This window comes from Onychostoma macrolepis, chromosome 12 (assembly GCF_012432095.1).
Source record: "Onychostoma macrolepis isolate SWU-2019 chromosome 12, ASM1243209v1, whole genome shotgun sequence".
Taxonomy (NCBI): Eukaryota; Metazoa; Chordata; class Actinopteri; order Cypriniformes; family Cyprinidae; genus Onychostoma; species Onychostoma macrolepis.
In genome coordinates, this window is record NC_081166.1 from 27,700,987 (window position 1) to 27,721,113 (window position 20,127).

Below are 20,127 nucleotides of genomic sequence, written 5' to 3' on the forward strand. Positions count from 1 at the left end.
AGGCTGAATGTTCAGGTGGTGTAAAAATGTAGATTGGTCTAATAAAAAAAACAAACAAAAAAAAACTCATTACCTCTTAGTAACTGCTAGTTGGTCAGACTTGGTGTTAAGACACTGAGACTAAGCTCTGCATCTGGCCACAGGGCCTTGTCAAGCTCTAAATGATCCAGAAACAACCTTAAAGGGATAGTTCAATTCACTCCATGATTTACTCAAGCCATCCCGGGTGTATATGACTTAGCTCTTCCAAGCTTTATGATGGCAGTGAAAGGTGGTCGAGATTTTAAAACCCAAAAAGTGCATCCATCCATCATAAAAAGTGCTCCAGAGTGTTAATAAAGGTCTCCTGAAGCAAATCCATGCATTTGTGTAAGAAAAATATCCATATTTAAAACTTTATAAACCACAATCTCTAGCTTCCGCTAACCGTTGTACTTAGATTCACAAGAGAGTGGCATTCCAGCAGATGACGTAGGACGTCGGCGTAGCGTAAGCTCCGGTGAGAATATGCTAGTCTAAGGAAAACCAGTCTCCTCTAGGCTCACATCGAAATCCTCCATTTTTTTTTTTTTTTTTTTTTACAAATCCTCATTTTGTACTTCTAATTTGTGACTGGTGTTTTGTTTTGCTCTCTCCTCTGCACTTCCGTGTTCGTCACTTCTTACTGGATTTTACGCTACGCCTACATCCTACGTCATCTGCTGGAACGCCACTGCACATGAACGTGCGTATGACAGTCAGAGATTACAGTTTGTAAAGTTTTAAACATGGCTATTTTTCTTACACAAATACATATATTTGCTTCAGGAGGCCTTTATTAACCCCACTTATGATGGATGCATGCACCTTATTTTGCTTCAAAATCTTGACCATCATTTACTGCCATGGAACAGCTAGGAAGAGACGGGACATTTATTAATATACTAAAGAAATTCATATACACCTAGGATGGCTTGAGGGTGAGTAAATCAAGGGTATTTTCATTTTTGGGTGAACTATCCCTTTAAATATAGTCCATACAACTTACGTATTTTCCTAATCACACTGAATGTCCTGTCCTTTGCTACAGGCCTCAAATCTCAAAGTTTCTTAAGATAATAAAGAAAGAGTTTAAGATAATAGAAACTGCTATACTATAGTGAACTCTTTAACATTGATTTGGCAGCAGTCCTGAGTCCTGACACTGTATAATCAGCTGTATCGTGACCAACTTGATTAATTGCTTTCACCAATTTAGCCTTCATTTAATCATGGACAGCTGCCAATGTCTGTGACACAAAACCCCTGCATGTTTGAAGCGTTGAAGCCTTCGGTCTGATCTCCTCAGCTGATATCCACAATCAATACAAAAGCAATCTAAGGAGTAAACCAGATTTTCTTCTTTAATGGCTTCGAAATAAACCAGAAAACATTCCTAGTCCTAATGATCCGATCTTCAGCTCAGTCACAACCATGAACAAACACAAAAAAATGCTGTTTTCAGGTCTGTGTTGAACACACTGAGGAAACCGTCATAGCTCAGGGTGGAAAAAAATATGTGAATGCTTAATAACTTTAATTTAATAACAGCCTGATCCTCTTTGTGGCAGCAATAACCTCCACCAAACATCTGATGAAATGCTGGATCAGGCACGCACACGCTCAGAAGGGATTTTGCAGCATTTCTCTTTACAAACCGGTTTTAAACTCAGAAACATTCGCATATGTTTGGTGTGAACAGGTCAGGATTGTGCCGCCGTTGGACAGATTTACTCCTGCGTTTGGCTTTTTCTCCGTTGTGTCACCCAACGTCCATTGAGCTTCAGCTGCTAGACAGGTTGCTGTACATTTTCCTCCATGTTGTCCAAATCATTGCATCTCATGAGATTGGATTGATTTTAATGTGAATATCAAGGATTGTAGAGGTTTTTCTGTAACACTTTCCATCTTTATGCAAGTCGACATTAAGCTTAAGTGATCTTCGGTTTTGAAGGAAAAAAAAAAAAGCGATTCAAATGTGCACCGCAAGCTCTTTCAATGAAAGCATATTTGAAACGTCCAAATGTAAATGTAAATGCCTTTTGTTTGAGGCATGATTCACATTAACATTTGTGAACAGCATCTCTTTGATTGGACTGTTTTGAAGTCAGTCGCCTCAGGATTCACATTCAGCTTCTCATGGTGCGCTCAAACAATACATGAAAACGTTTGGTTGTGATTTTTCTGAAGATCAGATCAAATTTTATGACCAGTTTGTTCAGAAATCCAAGTATATCCAAATGTTCACATACTTACTTTCTGCAAGCGTTCACGGAAATCATCGTCTCTCTAACTCCTGACACATGTAAAGCTTCTCTGATGCAGCGTTTCACTGATGCAGAACCAAAGCCTGAAACCTCACCTTAAACTCCTCGCGTCTCTTTTGATGCCTTACAAGCGCTGATATTCGCTTCAAAAAATGCAAATGTAAAATTCAGAGAACAAAGTGCACTCTTTACTGCCGTGCTGGAAGGAATAAACAAGCAGCACATTAATCATATTTAACCGATGTGAACACAAACAAATGAAGAAGGTTCCCTTAAATTTCGTGTCGGTTTCATATTTATTTCTTTAACGCGTTTGTCTCCTATCCCTTATGCCGGGACACGAGAGAAATGAATATAAAGAGCACGGCAGAAGCTGTGTGTCACATGAAGCTCCGTTTCCCGGTGCTTTGTAATTGGATTCTGGATGGATTTATTGCTTTTCTCCACATATTCTGTTTCCCTGTGGCCCCGTTTCATAGCTCAGTCTCTGTACGTGTTGTTAAGTTTTCTCAATAACAGATATAAGTGACCCTGGAGGCTCATCGCTGCGGTGGTGGCAGATTCACTGAGGTGTTGCACTTTCTTCAGGCCGACGCCACGGTTTCTCAGGGTGAGATGTTTGAATGTGATAGAACTGAGATTTGTAGGCTTTCTGTTTTAAAAATACACTGAACAAATATGAAATCGGTTCATCAAAGTGCTTTTAATTTAACTGCATGGCACGTCGTGTTAGTGCAAATGTTTGCACTGGGACTTGCCTTTTCCTAACGGCACACAAAATATATGAATATACTATGTTCTAAAAAAGGTGCTGTGTCATGAAATCATGCGTTTTGGTGTTATTGGTAGCGAATAAGTCATTGGTGAAATGCGAGCAGGTAGTTTATATCTGAAGCAGCAGAGCGACTCCAGCAAGGGTCCATTTGGACGGATTATCTTTGGTCTTCAGGTTGAAGGTCCAGACGTACGTGGGTCCGCGCTGTCGGGTCTTATAGACGGGACACTGGTACAGGCTGCGGGTCTCTTGTTTGTCCACAGGAATGGCTTTGATGAAAATCACCGGCATTGTGGGCGTGAGCTCCTTTAGACGGGCGTCCACCATTATGCCAGCCTAAAACACAAACATTAGAGGATCATCGTTTTCATCATTCATTTCAAGAGACATTCAATATTAAAGTAACCTTTATAATCACTCCACATGATAAATCACCAATTAAACGTATTGCATTATATGAGGTTCATAATATAATGGCATACATTATATTATTTCAATATAACATATGCTATTCATGCACTCATGATATAATATACTGTATATTCATTTGTATTTATATGACGTACAGATCTTTTAAATATCAGCATGAAATGTGCCTTTGAACTTTTTGAACACAGAGAAAATTCCTGTGCGATTAAACATTATGAGGGCACATAAAAAATAAATAAAAAATAAAATAAATAAATAAATAAATATATATATATATAAAATGGTGTGCATGGATAAATTATAATGATTTATATAATTCATTGCAATATTCCATTAAAACGCTGATTTGATTTCATGGCAACTTAAAAGGGATAGTTCACCAAAAATGAAAATTCTGTCATTAATTACTCACCCTCGTGTCTTTCCAAACCTGTAAGACCTTTGTTAAATTAAGACATTTTGATAAAATCCGAGAGCTTTCTGACCCTCCACAGAGAGCAATGGAACTACCACGTTCAAGACCCAGAAAGGTAGTAAAGGCATCATTAAAACAGTCCACGTAAAGAAATTGTTGGGCCTGGGCCTTAAACGTGGTAGTTGCATTGCTGTCTATGCAGGGTCAGAAAGCTCTCGGGTTTCATCAAAAATATTTTCATTTGTGTTCCCAAGATGAACGAAGGTCTTATGGGTTTGGAACGACATGAGGGTGAATAATTAATGACAGAATTTTCATTTTTGGGTAAACTATCCTTTACATGATAATGATTTGATATGATTTCAGTGTTTGTTGATACAATGCACTAATAGATTCATTTATTGATAATAGCAATAGATACATTTCTTGACAAAAATAATCAGAATTAGTAATATAATTCGTTTAGAAAATTGATAAAATAATACTTTAAACGTGGCTCATCAAATCAGATTTGAAATCTGGAACGTATTTCATAATGTTTATTACTTTATTAATGAAGATTATTATAAAGAGGCTCCGTGTTTGCAGAAGAAAAAAACAAAAACAATTGAACTGAACTGAGTTTCTGTTGGTGGTGACGGTATTACAGCAATTATCTTGAAAGTTTGAATCGTCCTTCACTAAACTGAAAACTCTTGCAGTAACACCACAGTCTCTCAGAACAGGGAGACTTGCAGGAGTTCAGATGTGGGACATTTCATCGGATAGTTCATGAATTCATTAATCCTCTTCTGCTCCACAAACAACAGACCAAAGATTGCAAGTATTAAAGGGACAAATGCAAATAATGTTGACATTGCAGTGCTCCACAGAGGACGCTGTTTATGATTTCACTCTAATTGTCTCGCGGCTGCACTAAAAGTTTATTGTGCTTTTAAATACTGATAGTTTTACGACTCTTTGAATAAATAAAGTCAGTAAAACACTGAAAGCGTCCTTGCACATCTAGCACGCGTTTAGAGGAACTCGTGTTAGATCTTCTACAGGGCCTGAAAACCTATGGTCACGTCTCTTTAAAACTCTCTAAGCTGATTACACTACTTCATCAGCTAAGAGAAATAATCTTCAGAAATAAGCCATACGATAACTATACGATAAGAATAATGTTATGTATGTAGGCCATCATGTATATTCCTATGTGTTTGATGTCGTCGCAATAGGTGTTAAAACTCATTCATATAAATGAGGCCAGATCCTCCATCTCCGCTTATATGCTTTCACACTCGGATAAGCTGGAATAGCTTTTCCCAAAGGGCAAAAGGCATCCTGAATCTAAGTTTAAGTTCATCGAAGACTACGGCGGAAAACAGTGGAGGGGCGCAGTGATTAAAATCTTCCTGTGCGTAATTAAAACTGGATTTTAGAGACATTACCAGAAAGCCGCATGCATTTCCATTCATTAGAGCGCTAATGGTGCAAACAGACTCTTTGTTGTGGGTCTGTGCTGAAGCATGTGTGTGTGTGTGTGTGTGTGTGTGTTTCTGCAGACCTGTGTGAGCGAGTGTTAAAGTGACAGCTCTCAGAATCAACTCATTTAACCAAATCAATTGGTAAATTAAGCAAACAATGCTGGTTAATATCCAGCTGGTGCCATTATAGTCTCAGCTGGAGAATCTCAGGTGATGCTCTACATGTCGATGCTCCTCTAGGGTTCTTCAAAGGCCGGGGAATAAAATCAGCCCGATGTTCGTTTTCATTTGGATTTAAATGAGCAGAAACCGCTGCCTCATTCATCAGAAATGCTGGTCAGTGTTTAAAACTCCTGTTTAATTTTTCATGACAATGTAGTCAGTGTGAATTTAAGCCAGTAAATCTTACAGATGCAGTAAAATATTCATGAACGATTCATCTGTGCATAGAGGAGCTCGCTGTATCACTGCTCACTTCACTGACTTCACCTGATCTCCAGAGAAAGAGAAAAGAGATGAAATGAATGTGCCTGATTAGAAAGCTTCTAGAACTCGCAACCATAGAAATATTGACACAGGAATATGGACAGGATAGCTGTGTCATTAAATAAATAAATAACTAACAAAACAATTAAAATGCATCTATTGACATATCCATCTACCTATTTAAGTATTTATTTTTCCACATTATACACATTTTCATGAATCAGACAACATAATCTATATTTAGAATACATGTATGTAGTCTAAAAAGTTTTTTGTAATAATATTTCTAATATGAACCATTTCCTAGTATATCCGGTATCTGAAGTCAAAGCTCACTATCACAATCAAAATTAATTATATGATTCTAAACATTAACAAATTTAGTACATAAAATTAATTTTACGTGCCATGTAGAAAATTTACTTTGATTTAATTTTTTCTTTGTTTTGGCATTATTTTTATGCATATATATATATATATATATATATATATATATATATATATATATATATATATATATATATATATATATATATATATTTGAATGGCATGCAGCTGTGTATTACGGGTCTGTTCACGGTCTGCGGTGACAGCAAACCTACTTCCACGTCTTACCCCACTATCTACTCTACAAAACAATTTTGCAGTAATTCATTTATGAAGCACGAGGACAGAGGGACAAGTTGTAATGTGATGATAAGATGAAGAAAAATTCAGTGTGATTAGTGGTAAATTGTTCTGGATGTCAAGCTTTCCAAGCTTTTGCTCTTTTCGCAAATATTTGCTGCTAGATGAAATGGACTCGAGTGAAGCGTGAATATGCTGCAAACAGCCTGTCACTGCAGTCCCACTACAAGTCCTATCCTCCATTATGAGTGCTCGCAGTACAGACGTCTTCACTGACTGTAATGTAGCTTTAACATCACTCTCATTTCAGACAGTTTTACAAAAGACACCTTGTCGACGTCTTTATATTATTCTTTCTTCTCAAAACTAATAACAGCGAGTCTGACCTGCGTGTCCCATCGGGCGCCCTCCATGAACAGGCCGTGGATGTAGGCTCCCTCTCGCGGTGGTGTGCTGAAATCCTCGCGGTTCTTCTTGGTCACATCGCACTGCAGGCTCATCTTGTCCAGCGGCCACTCGTTGCGGCGCGCCATGGACTGCATGATGGCCGTCAGGAAGGACTGGGGGTTGAAGAAGCCGGCCAGCCACACCACAGAGGGCAGGGAGAAGTCAGACGTCCAGATCTCCAGCTCCTTGATGCGGTTCAGGAGGTCCATGAACCAGATGGCCAGACCGGATATTGATGGATAGGCGCGTTTGGTCCAGGACTCGGGCACCTGGTCCAGGTAGATAGCGTTCTGGAGATTCTCCATGTCGTTGGTCATTGTGAGCTCTCCCTGAGGGAGAAACATATGGGTCAGCCTAGAAACAGAGCGGCTTGATCATTTCTGATTCAAGTGAGAAGTTGAGAACATGTATATGTATTTGTTTTAAAAGTTCAGTTTACGAAAATAAATCCTAAATAACAAATAAAATGAATGAATAAAAAAATTAATGAACGTAGCCTTATTCTGTTGGCATGTCTAGTGTTTGTCATTTAAAGTAGATAAAACAGGTGCAGGTCTGTAAAATGATTCAGCTGAAGAAAAAACTTTAAATGGGGTAATATATAATTAATTATTGATTTTAGTCAAGTGTTTTTTGTGGCTAAAACAGTCACAGTTTCGGTCATAAGTGGACAGGATAAATCAACAGGCATCCTTGAAAATGTTAAGTGCTAATGTAAACAAACAGACTTTTGAGAGTCGATTTTGAAGCATTTTTTATTTTATTTTGAATTTAAGAATTTAAATATGATTCTTCATGACACGAGCCCTTTAAATGACAGACATTTTTCACACTCCATATAGCATAATTGTTTTTTAATGGAAAAGTCTCAGCTGACTATGAATATATATGAAGCAAAAACAAAGATGCATATAAAATGTGTTTACTCTCAACTATAAATCTCAGTGTCACACTGCCGTCTTTTAATTCTTTTGTTTTCATAGCATAATATTTCCCACAATGCAACGTGGCTCCAAACACATCCAGGAATATGTGAATAATTTTGATTTTTTTCCCATGTTGTGTCTCAGAACGACTTCAGTCGTTTCAGTAGGTGATCCACAGTAATGGAAATCATCTCAGTGACTCCCTCTTGAATCTGCCAAGGCCAGAATCCTGCGTTAGTTAATAGTTGTCTTTTCTTCATAAGGCTTACCATCATTCAGGGATTTAATGCAGTTAAAATAGGTCTGAAAAGAGCAACATGACTCTCTCGCCGGCACACCAGTGATTTAATTTCTGCCGTTACCAAGCACCAGGAAAGAGACGGATGTGTCATTCTAGCAGGTGTGCGAAGAAAGCAATAACTGACTGCATATCAGATTTTAATAATATGGCATAAAAATAATTCAGCCACCTGATCAGCATTTGATGTGGTGATGAGATCCGTACAGCAGCAGACAAAAGGGGCTGGAAACTCAGTACAACAGCAAGCCATTCAGTTACAGGTGTCTGTGTGTGTGTGTGTGTTTGTGTGTGTGTGTGTCTAACCTTCAGGCCTAGATTGAGCTCTTTTAGAGAGCGTTTGATCTCTTGTGTCAGGAAATTCATGCGTTCACACTCCTGGAACGCCACAACGATATACGGCGTCCTCTCCTCCACCTTCCCCATCATCTCCGTCATGTTGAACTCCTCCGGAAGCTTCTCGAGGATCTCATCAAGCGCCGCTTTCACCTGGACACACAAACACACGTCAGCAACTGCTCTCATCAATCCATCACGCTGAACACTCAAATCACTCCCTTAAAGTATGCTGCTTTTTAAATACGTCATCCATTAATTCAAATATAATGATTTTACAGAAAAATTATACAGGTTGGTAATTATTTAACAGCGTAAGTGTTTTTATTTTTCTTGGCTGACTAATTTACTGAGGAAAAATTATTGGTAAATCAGAACATTGTACATAGAGGAAATGATCGTTTGCAGGAACCAAGTATTCAATTAGCCTGCAGGCAATGCAATCATCTAATAAGTCTGATCATGTTATTGATGAAGGTATTACTGCTTAGGGACAGATCTCTCCTCTGAGCACAGAAACACGGCACGGTTTGGATGAGAAGTATTCAATAGAAAAAATACTAACAACAATGAACAAATATATTAAACATGACAATCAAGCTAACAAAGCAGGCGTCTGAATCACCGAATGAGTGACCGAGTGATTTCAGACACAGCACGTGAACGTAAACTGACAGCTCAGTCTGGGCTCTTTAATCGCGATCCTCTCAGCAGATCTATTTGTCTATGTCAGATACATGAGGAGTTAATGCAAAGCGCTCATTGCTTACAAATCCCAATCTCTTAAATAAAAAAGGTCAGCTGTCATAATGCATTCAAGCACTCTTCCACGACTCCCATATCTAATCTCTTAAATGTCAGAGGCCTCTGAAAGCAGCCGCTACTGGGAAATGAGCCGAGTTTAACCTCTTCAGACACGAGAGCCGTTCAGAGCCTGTCTCCGGACGTGACGATGTGATCACCGCGACCCTTACCGAGAGCACATTCACGCTCTGAGAGTTTAATGAGGTTAAATGTAATACTGAGACTCTTGAGATGTGCTCATCTTTGTGATTTTGAATTTTTAATTTTACAAAATGATCTTTGTGGTAGCTTACATATCATTCACACAAAGTTGGTTTATAACATAACTGGGAAAATTGATTGCTTGGTCAATAATCAGGGCTAAGGAGTAACGAAATACATGTAACGGCGTTACGTATTTAAATATGAGTAACTGTATTTCGTTAAATTACAGTTACATCCGAAAAGTATTTTAGATTACCAAAGTGATTACTTCGAATTTTTATGTAATTTCTTAATTCAATATTTATGTAAACAGTTTGGGTTTATTAACCAATAAGGCAACTGATTCTCCGTTGAAAAACAAAAAACTGTATGCAGCAGCCTGTTCATTTAGCAACTCGTAGTGAGAGTGCATACGCTCATCACGACACATAAATGGACGACACAACAGAAAGCCATTCGCGTAATGCATTTCTCTCGTGGAAATACAAAGACTATTATATAAATCTGAAAAAGGTAACGTAAAATCTCAGTGCAGTGCAATGCCTACCTGCAACAAAACTTCTATCAGCATCGGAGGATACAACGTCTCTAATCTGAAAAAGCATCTTGAGGGAAGTTGTTCTTGATCTTTTAAAAATTTTATCCAGTAACTAGTTTTTCTATTTTCTCATATTTTGAGTCTTGAATCATTATGTTTAATATTTCTACGAATTTAATTGAAAAACACACCGAATTCTCCTAGATTTCACACTTTGCATTCAGTTAACAGATCCATATGAATCATGCATGAAATAAAAGTTTATAAAGTCAAACAATAACTTTGTGTGTTTTCATTCATTCTAAATGTTCTAGAATAGATCTTCTTTGGCGCAGTAATGCGAGTTCATGATTCGATTCGTGCACAGATGATTCTTTTGAGTCAATCTTTTAAATGAATAATTTCTTTTGTTTAACGAAACCAGTGTGAATGGTTCACATTAAACTGGAAAGATCTGGGGTATGTTTCCCAAAAGCATCGTTAGCGAACTGTGGTTGTTAAATTACATTGAACTATAACGACATCACTTGCGACCGTAGCTGCTTTGGGAAACGAGCCCTGTCAATTTTGACTCAGCGATCGCTTCTCCATAGAGAGGATTATGAAGTAATCACTTAAAGTTTGGTCCATTCATCAAACAAATCTATTGTATAACTTGGAGAACTGTGCCAGGCTATGTTTATGACATGTTTGGTGTGTTTGGATTCGTTTTGAAGCTTGGAATGCAGCATGAAACAGCACAGAATCCCCTTTCATTGTATTCAAATTGAATTTATATTGATTGGTAGATTTAAATCACATAATTTTTTTTGTTGTTGTTGTTCTTGTTGTTCATAGAAATGCTGTGGAAAACTGTTGTTGTTAAAAAATGCAAAGAGAAAACAAACAAGACATTAAGTTAATATGTTCCTTAAGCATTTCAAAGTATTCTAAAGTATTCAGATTAAGTTACTAAACCTGAGTAATCTAACGAAATACATTACTGATTACTTTTTAAAGCATGTATTTTGTAATCTGTAGTGAAATACATTTTAAAAGTAACATTCCCAGCCATCCACTGGTGATGGATGAGGAGACCCCCCCCCCCACTGTAAAGCGCTTTGAGTGCCTAGAAAAGCGCTATATAAATGTAAGGAATTATTATTATTATTCTTATGTCAATAATTCATGAAGGCCCAGACTCAGGATTAATTATGAAAATGTCCCATAGCTATTTACCTGTAGCTTTTGCTGCAGTAAGGCTTTGATTACAGGTAAGAGCATTGATGGCTCCTCATTACTATGCTTACTTTTACTGTATTTCTGTTTTAAATCGATAGCATTATGAAAAATAGCAGCCTATACATTTAGAAAATATAGCTACAACATAATGCAAAATCTGAAGAAAAAAATCAACATGCTAGTCAAAATATACCACAGTAACTAGTTACTACTGTACACTAAACCGTGGTAAATTCTAGTGTGGTCATCGGTAGTTTAAAAGGTCTTCTTCTTTATGTTGGTGCAGGACAATGTTTTCCTCGTCTGTCTTTTTAGGTTGTGTGGTTAATTTAGATGTTTGTTCTTATCCATTCTACTTTAGTAAGTAGTAAATTATTTCTAGAATTCAAACGAGTTGCACACTGTTTTGATGGGAGCGGCTTGAACAAATTTTTTTACCCGTTTGAAACAAGCTGAACAGAATGTACAAAGATTTGCATTAAACTGGTCTTCAGTCATTTTGTGCAGATGATTGGTCCTAGTTGCATGTTTCAGATGGGAATATAGCGCTTCTCATAAAATCTCTGAACACAATGAATATAATTAATCTAGAATTCTACACGTTTCCGTTAACCATGGTATAAATATTGTGGGGTTGTACTTGCTAGTTTCAGTTTCCCCAGTGGAAACTAGACGCCCCTGTACAAGTATATTTTTAGCTTGTTCTGAGTTTGGATTTGGATCAAATAAAAATTCAGTGTGTGTTCATCTCCTTTCCCCTCAAAACATTCATGTGGAATATTTAACAAAAAGGATAGATTTTTTTTCTGTGAGAACATCGATACAGTATCAAGAGGTAAAATATTGCAATACTTTGAAATATTAATGTTTCCCATCCCCTTTTCTCACTATTACAAATTGTAGCTAAATAATGTGGTGGAAGTGTTTTTCAGTCGAATGTGAGCGTTTCTCCAGAACCTTCTCGTCCCGTGATCCGGCCGTTCCCTCTCCCGATCCTCCGTCTCTGGGCTGCATTTCCAGCACGGTGCGGAAGAGCTTCTCTGAAGTCTGCGTGAGGAAGCCGATCTCTGCGTTCGGGTGCAGGCCGTATAGGTACGGGGACTCGGGCGGAAGAGTGCCATCTATGTACTGAAACAGATCCAGAGAGAGGTGATGAGGTGTGCAGCTGTAATGAAGTGGTGCTGCGATCATCATTAGACTGAACTACACATCAAACATGAAGACACATTCATTGAGTCCACTGGGCCTCTCGTCTATGATGTATCTGTGTGACAATTTAAAAGCAGTGCAGATGAGAGACAGTGAGTCCCGGGATCACCGCAGACATTCACACAAACGCAAACCAACACGAGCCTTCAATCCTAATGATGAACCCTAATGTATTGTTTTGCTCTTAGTGCCAAAATATCAGCCATGCATGACCCAGCATCCCCGATACTTGACGGAATGACAGAAACGAGGCTTTGCTAATTAGCAGTGTTCTAATCTGGGCTGCTGACACATGCAGGAGATGTGAGAGAGCAACATGTCAATCACACAAAATGTCATAAAACACTCAGAAGTGTCATTCAAACTCTAAACAGGCATGTGCATTTGGGATGCAACATTGAACTTACTCTCTTTCCACAGATAATCTTCCATTCAACAGATGATTCTAACATCACGTACACTTACTCACCATCCTGTCGCTCCAAACTTGTATGGCTTTTTGGAAAACAAAAGGAGTCATTGTCAAATTATGAAAGCTGAGGATCGCTGGCTACATTATGGCAGGTTTTGAACCCAGGCACCTACAGTACATTAAAATCACAGTATAACATAGATATGTATAGATAGATGCCACATTCGACCGCTCCAGACACGTTGACACGTCTGCCATCTTGGAACGGTCAATGTTGTCGTCACTCACAATTAAAATAAATGAATTTCAAGATGCCGCAACATTGCGCAGCCTCTCATTGTAAAAACCACTGAAACTTAAATTCCTGAAGAAATTGAATAAACTTTCACAGGTAACAATATGTTGGTTTGCGTTTTTAATCTGTATCAACTCAATATTACAGGTTTATAAAACTACTGTTCCTTTTAAATGCCGTGTTAGCTAATGGCTTCGTCTTTTTGTATTGTGTTAGTTTAGCTAAATAATCTGCTGAAGTCTATTGCAAATTTAGATATTCATACACGCGTATAACTAGGGTTGCAGACATACAGGCAACTTGCTCTTGAGTGTTCACGGACCTGCTTTGACCATTCCAATATGGCGGACCGCTTATGTATAGTGGCCCATAGAAACAGCTGCTAACAGGCCATCTACCTATACATATCTATAAGTATAACAGTAACAGCATAACATATGTGGCCCTGGACCACAAAACCAATAATAAGTCGCACGGGTATATTTGTAGCAATAGCCAGCAATACATTGTATGGGTCAAAATTATCGATTTTTCATTTAACGCGAAAAATCATCAGGATATTAAGTAAAGATCATGTTCCATAAAGATATTTTGTAAATTACCTACCGTAAATATATCAGAACTTAATTTTTGATTAGTAATATGTATTGCTAAGGACTTAATTTGGACATATTTAAAGGTGATTTTTGTTTTTTTTACACCCTCAGATTCCAAATTTTCAAATAGTTGTATCTCGGCCAATCATTGTCCTATATTAACAAACCATACATCAATGGAAAGTGTATTTATTCAGATGATGTATAAATCTCAATTAAAAAAAAAAAAAAAAGACCCTTATGATTGGTTTTGTGGTCCAGGGTCACACTTGCCTAGTCCATCTAGTGTCAGGGTTTTATATCATATAATGATGCCCTTCATAAATTCAGTATAAAGGCAGAAGAAAAAAACAAAGACAACATGTTGTTTCCAAAATAAAATAATTTTATATCATCACTGTTCTAAAGTCAAAATAAATTATGAAAATATTATGTGATAAATAGTTAACATGACAACTTTTATTAATTACTTTGACAGCCCAGAAAAATCATTTTGTTTTGTCTTACATTTCCATAGAGTCCCAAGCTGCTCACAGGCCCCAGTCTGACCCCAGACGTAGTGACCCATTACTGCACTTCCATCAGATCCCAACTATCACTGCGATCATTACTGATATGACACATTCACACCCACAGCTTTATGTCCCACATATCTGGATATATAAGGCTGGCCAGGTTTGGCGAATCTCTTTACCTGATGATAGCCATTGTAATCCATGTTTCCCGGCAGACGGAAGCCGGGCGCCAGATACAGCTCTCCCTCTACCATCTCCGGCTTGATGTACTCCTCCAGATATGTGCGGCACAGCCTGCGGTCCCAGTCGTCGGTGATGTGACCCCCATACATGATCTCACCGAAGAGATAGCGCAGGTCATCATAGGGCACCTAGATGAAGAGATGACAGTTCAAACCTGAACTAGTCTAAACCACTAAACCACAGCACTGAAAGCACTAAGCTGCTCTTCTGAGGTGTTTCACTGCTCCCAAGAGTGTGTTTGAGGTATATGAGACTCATTCATTCTCTAGTGTGTGTTGAGCGTCATGCTCTGCAGCCCCTGCGGATGAGTGTTACGGCCACGTTTGAACGGCGACTCTGAGTAATGTGATTAAGCTAATGTGGGTGTGTGACGGCACGGCGCCAGAGCCAGATGAAGCCGTTCCCAGGTGAGAGGAGGTTAATGCGAGCGCTGTGACCTGCAGAGATGGAGTGTGGGCAAAACGATTGGAGAGCAAAGCCGAAATGCGTCAGAGGAGCAGGAAAGAACAGCGGCTCATTACATATTCAACCCCGTTTCTGTTTGTTGGTGAAGCACAGTCGGTGACTCTCTCCTGTTGCAATGAGAGCTTCCAAATGTATTTTTTGAATTACTAAAAAGTCTCATAACAAAATGTGCATAATTAAAGTGCACAAAACGCTGGATTCATACGTTCTGGTTGGGGGTTTTCCAAATGATTTGCCTCCTTTTGTGAAACACTAAACAAGATCTAGAATGTTTGAGCTTCTGTTTTCAATATAATACATCTTCTAGATGGTGATTTATCCTCAGTGTTGGGGGTAATGCATAACAAGTAATGCGAGTTACGTAATCAGATTACTTTTTTAAGTAACTAGTAAAATAATGAACTACTTTTATATTTACAACAAAATATCCGAGTTACTTTTTCAAATATGAAATCGCGAGTGAGTTGCAGAGGCACTTTCTTCAGCCTGAGGTTTATTCATTTCACTTTTGGTGTAAAACAGTTGCCAAAATATAATTTTTTTATTAAAAAACAAATAAGCAAACTCAGCCCAGCTGACAAAAAGTAATGCAAAAGTAACACAATGCATTACTTTCCATAAAAAGTAATGAAGTAATGCAATTACTTTATTTTTAAAAGGAACGTTCCCCAACACTGTTTATACTCCTAAAAAAAAAGGACCATACAATCAGTCAGGGGCGTCATGCACTCATCATTTTTGAGGGGGCACGAGTTGGGGGGCATGTGACACACAGCAGCCACAACAGCACTTATGTTTTATTTATTTTTTTCCTTTTTATTCAAAACATTCCCAAACGCATTAACTATATGTGACCCTGGACCACAAAACTAGTCATAAGTGTCAATTTTTGAAATTGAGATTTATACATCATCTGAAAGGAAAGGATAGGATCGGACAATATTTGGCCTAGATACAACTATTTGAATATCTGGAATCTGAGGGTGCAAAAAAATCTAAATATTGAGAAAATCACCTTTAAAGTTGTCCAAATGCATATTACTAATCAAAAATTAAGTTTTGATATATTTACTGTAGGAAATTTACAAAATATGTTCATGGAACATACATTTTTACTGACAGTCTAGAGTTCAAGCACTCTCAAAAACTCCCATTAAAATCACTGAATCTGTTTACACTACGAAATGAATATCTTACTTACATATTCGCCAGAAAGAGGTCTTCAGTCAGCGAGCGAGTAAAGAAAACACCGGCATTTTAGCGAAGACTCATCTGAACGCCTCTGATCGGTCATTGCATTCATAAGCTCAACAGAATCATGTGTGACTGGTTATAATTCAGTGCTGTACAAACACGTCTGTACCTGGCTCAGCGCCAGCCAGCGAACGCAGATTTGAATTTAGCAGCTGATGCTGTGCCGCACTGAATGTTCTAATCACACCGGTGTGATTGTATTAAATATAGAAAATATTAATCAGCTATTTTTTGTTTTTTGGAAGCTGCATTCAAAATCCACTTGGCTCAAAAATCACTTTGAATGGGCATGACGCCTCTGCAATCAGTCTATATGACTGCACACTATATTCCAAGCCTTCTGAACCCAGATGGAAATTTAAGTCATAGTTGACGGATGATCCCCTCCTGTTGGAATATAGTGCACAAGTCTATTTGGTGAATTTATTTGTCCATTTTGGATCTTGGCAGTATGAAACACTATTGACTTTCAGTCTATGTAAAACATAAGGCTGGACATGCTTACTCATTTTGAGTTTTTGGGTGAACTATCTCTTTAAAGGTTTGAAAACCTCCCATTGACTCCAACAGATTATTCAGTAATCAAAATGTAACCAACAGATGCATTTGCATACTGAATTACACCTCTAATTGATGTTTTGTGATTGGTGTTGTCCTAGCATATAGTTAAAGCATTTATAGCTATAGTCATACGCAGCACTCGAGTGAAACATGGTGCTTGCTGAGAATCATGACAATGGCTTTAACGCATCATTACACTGAACCAAACGTATCTAACACTGCTCTGCTGCCTCGTACTGCTATTTCTTTCAGGAAATGGCGATCTAGTTCGAGTCCATAGCTCTTTAGCATTGGGTTTTTGCCATAAAAGCAAGCAGTGATGCTTAATTGCTGGGTGCAATGAAGGGCATGAATATTAAATTGGGAGCAGGTTGTTGTGTAGGTGTGGGTGAGTAATTACACTCGCTCCAGACCCACATCAGTCTCTTTTAACACAGCGCATGTCAGCAGGCGTTTCACTCTCCCTAGCTCAATATGTACACTCACATAACTAAACTCTGCTTCTCTCACCTTGGTGTTGGCCTCCAGATAGTTGTAGAGCACATTGACGGAGATGGTCAGGTCTCCGGTGTTGAATGGGTAACTCCTGTTCCAGCCCTGAGGGCCAAACTTCCTCCGCTCCGCCACCACCGCGTGGAAGTAGCACAGGGCGAAGAGGATGCTTTTGAACTCGTTCTCGCGGGCGCACATCTCCAGAGTATCCTGTCAATTAGGACATATCGGTATCACGCTTCACATTCTGCCAACAAGCTCCGACCGGAGAACAAAGAGAAAGCGTTGAAAGTAAAAACCTTTGCGTTGTTCTTTCATTGTCAGCGTTCCCAGTGGACACCAGGCATTAGGACAGACAAAAGAATGATTTCATTCCAATATATTTAGGAGCTTAGATTCCTTTTTAATTGTCACTGCTTGTCAGAGCTTTCATCGCCGGGCTCATTATTTGAAACGACTTCAATCAGTGTGTGTGTGTGTGGTGCGGGTTGACATCCAAATGGCATTTCCACCTCATGGGATTCGTTTGTTTGCACAAGAAACCCAATAATGCCGTTAAACAAATATCATCTGCTTATGAATATGTCTCCAGTAGTGTGAGCTCTTATATGTCACTGTGCTGGTGCGGCTGACTTAAGGAGCTTTAATAATAGAGCAGGAGGAGTTGAAGCTCTGATCCATTAACATTCTGCACGCGACACCAGCGATCTGAGCGCGCCGTACATCCACACACTCTACAGAATGAGTTTATGATCTCCATAGCTACGTTTAATGGCTCGTCACAATCAAACCAATCATGAAGAGTTAAAAATCATTTCCATTAGCCCTGAATTTGACAACGCCAACAGGAAGCAATTGACTCTGCTCTTTGCCAGGACAGCTAAAAAGGTCAATATGAAAGTAGCTGTCATTTTCTGGATTACTGCTGCTTACTAGAGTTTGAGAGCTGTTTAGGCCTTTTTCTCTGCCATTGATTTACTTTCAAGGTGCGTACATGACTAGAATGTGACTCGTTCGGCGGAGGAACCCTCCTAGAAAGCTACAATATGAGTGTTGCTACAGCACTGATCTGGCAGATAGTCATCAGCACACTAAATCGGCCTAGAGTGAGCTGGAATGTTACGCCACGGATCGAGTTCGTCGATAACACATGCAGAATTTTAATTAGCAGAAGCGCCGCGAACAGAGATTCTCTCATAACAAGCAAAACGGGCCCCGCAGATGGCCACTATTGTATTAACCAGATCCAAGATAAACAAAAGAGCACAATTTGGATTCATGGGACTTCACAGAAAACATGACATGGCTTAATAAAATGACACTTTTCCCCCTGCATTATTCAAAAATGCAATAGAAATGCAATTCATACATACAGTGACTTGAACACACTTCTTCTATAATGGCCATTTTGATATATTTCACATGGAATGAAGTCAGAAATATCAGAGTGATACAACTGTCCTAATATAAAAAAAAAAAAAAAAAAAAAACTCAAGAAACAGAAACCCCTGCAGAGCCTCAAGACTGTGTGTCAAGGTCAATAAATGTCTTAAAATATTGGAACATATGACTGTTTTATGACAGGGCACTATTAGTTCAGGCTGTAAAATGTCATTGTCACCAAAAGGCTATTTATGAATTAATGGACCATAATATTTGTTAAAAAAAAACCCCCCAAAAAAAACCTTCAATTCTCTCTCTCTCTCTCTCTATATAAATTTACACAGTATATGATAGATAGATAGATCACATAGAGCTTAAATCCCATTTGATATACTATCAGAACTGTATAATATGACAAAACAAGATCTGTGTGTTTCAGTTCATAATCTGAAAATAGCATTACGGTGGCCAGATGGCATGTGTCAGTGAATTACAAAAGGTCAAACTTTTTTGGGCTAATATTGTGTAAAGAAACCTTTTATGGAACAGAAAACGATAAGTTTGTAGTGGTATGTGATTATACTGTACTGTATGTACTTCAGCTCTGTCAGTGCAGTATGCCTAAGCAATAACATAACCAAGAACATATTTATCCAGAGCAGCTTCCTATAGGATCGTGGAGCAGCTGCATCGTGTGTTATTGGAGCGGCGTGAATGTGTACGGGTCGCTCTACCTGGTTGAAGTTGTCCAGGGCTTTGTGCAGGTTGGCATGCATGCCCATCGGTGGCTCATTGGTGATTTTGATGGAGTTCTCCAGGATGCCCTGTGGGATGATGTGGCCATCGGGTGAGGAGGACGGCTCCGCACTGATGAACACCCTGAAGTTCTGGTGGCTTCCCTCTGCATGCTGCTCCAGCTTCTTCTCTAGCATTCCCAGCCATTTAGCCACCAAGTGAATATTCTAGTTTAGAAAACAGCCAACAAGAAGTCGCAATTTAAACAACAAGCAATTCCCTGAAGCATTATCGTGCTGTTATTTGTCAGTATGGCTTATGTAAATGGAATGTAAAAATCAAATTTTTTCTATACATGTAAAGTATCATGTCTTATATTGTCTTAAGCTCTAAACTAGAAAAAACTAGAAACTGTTAAAAATCTAATGCATAAAAGAGAAACTGGTTACAAAAGCAACTGCACTATGAATATAACAATGACTGATAATGCAGGAGCACAAACGATTACCTCCTTAATACTGTTATCTGCAGAATATAACATTGTGCTGAATGAACTGTCACAGTGTTAAAATCACTATAACAGCGCTATTGATTCACAGAAAGATTTAAATGAAAGAAAATAAACCTCTAAATGATATCAATATTGCAATTGGCTGGTAATGACTTGAAAGTACAAAACAAAGTGCCGCTTTAACTTTTAGCTTGTC

At 38.5% G+C, this 20,127-nt stretch overlaps 1 protein-coding gene across 5 annotated transcripts in view; it reads right to left on the reverse strand.

Moving 5' to 3' along the window:
- Window positions 1-2,969: 2,969 nt before the first annotated feature.
- Window positions 2,970-20,127, reverse strand: part of dnah9 (dynein, axonemal, heavy chain 9) — a 105,810-nt gene continuing 88,652 nt past the window's right edge. For all 5 annotated transcript variants that reach the window (XM_058793329.1, XM_058793327.1, XM_058793330.1 and 2 more), the window contains 7 exons: window positions 19,420-19,647; window positions 17,321-17,512; window positions 14,467-14,658; window positions 12,218-12,388; window positions 8,464-8,646; window positions 6,873-7,262; window positions 2,970-3,396 (listed from right to left, as the gene is read on the reverse strand). In XM_058793329.1, coding sequence (XP_058649312.1) covers window positions 3,169-3,396; window positions 6,873-7,262; window positions 8,464-8,646; window positions 12,218-12,388; window positions 14,467-14,658; window positions 17,321-17,512; window positions 19,420-19,647 — 1,584 coding nt within the window. In that variant the 3' untranslated portion in view covers window positions 2,970-3,168. The remainder of the gene's footprint in view (window positions 3,397-6,872; window positions 7,263-8,463; window positions 8,647-12,217; window positions 12,389-14,466; window positions 14,659-17,320; window positions 17,513-19,419; window positions 19,648-20,127) is intronic.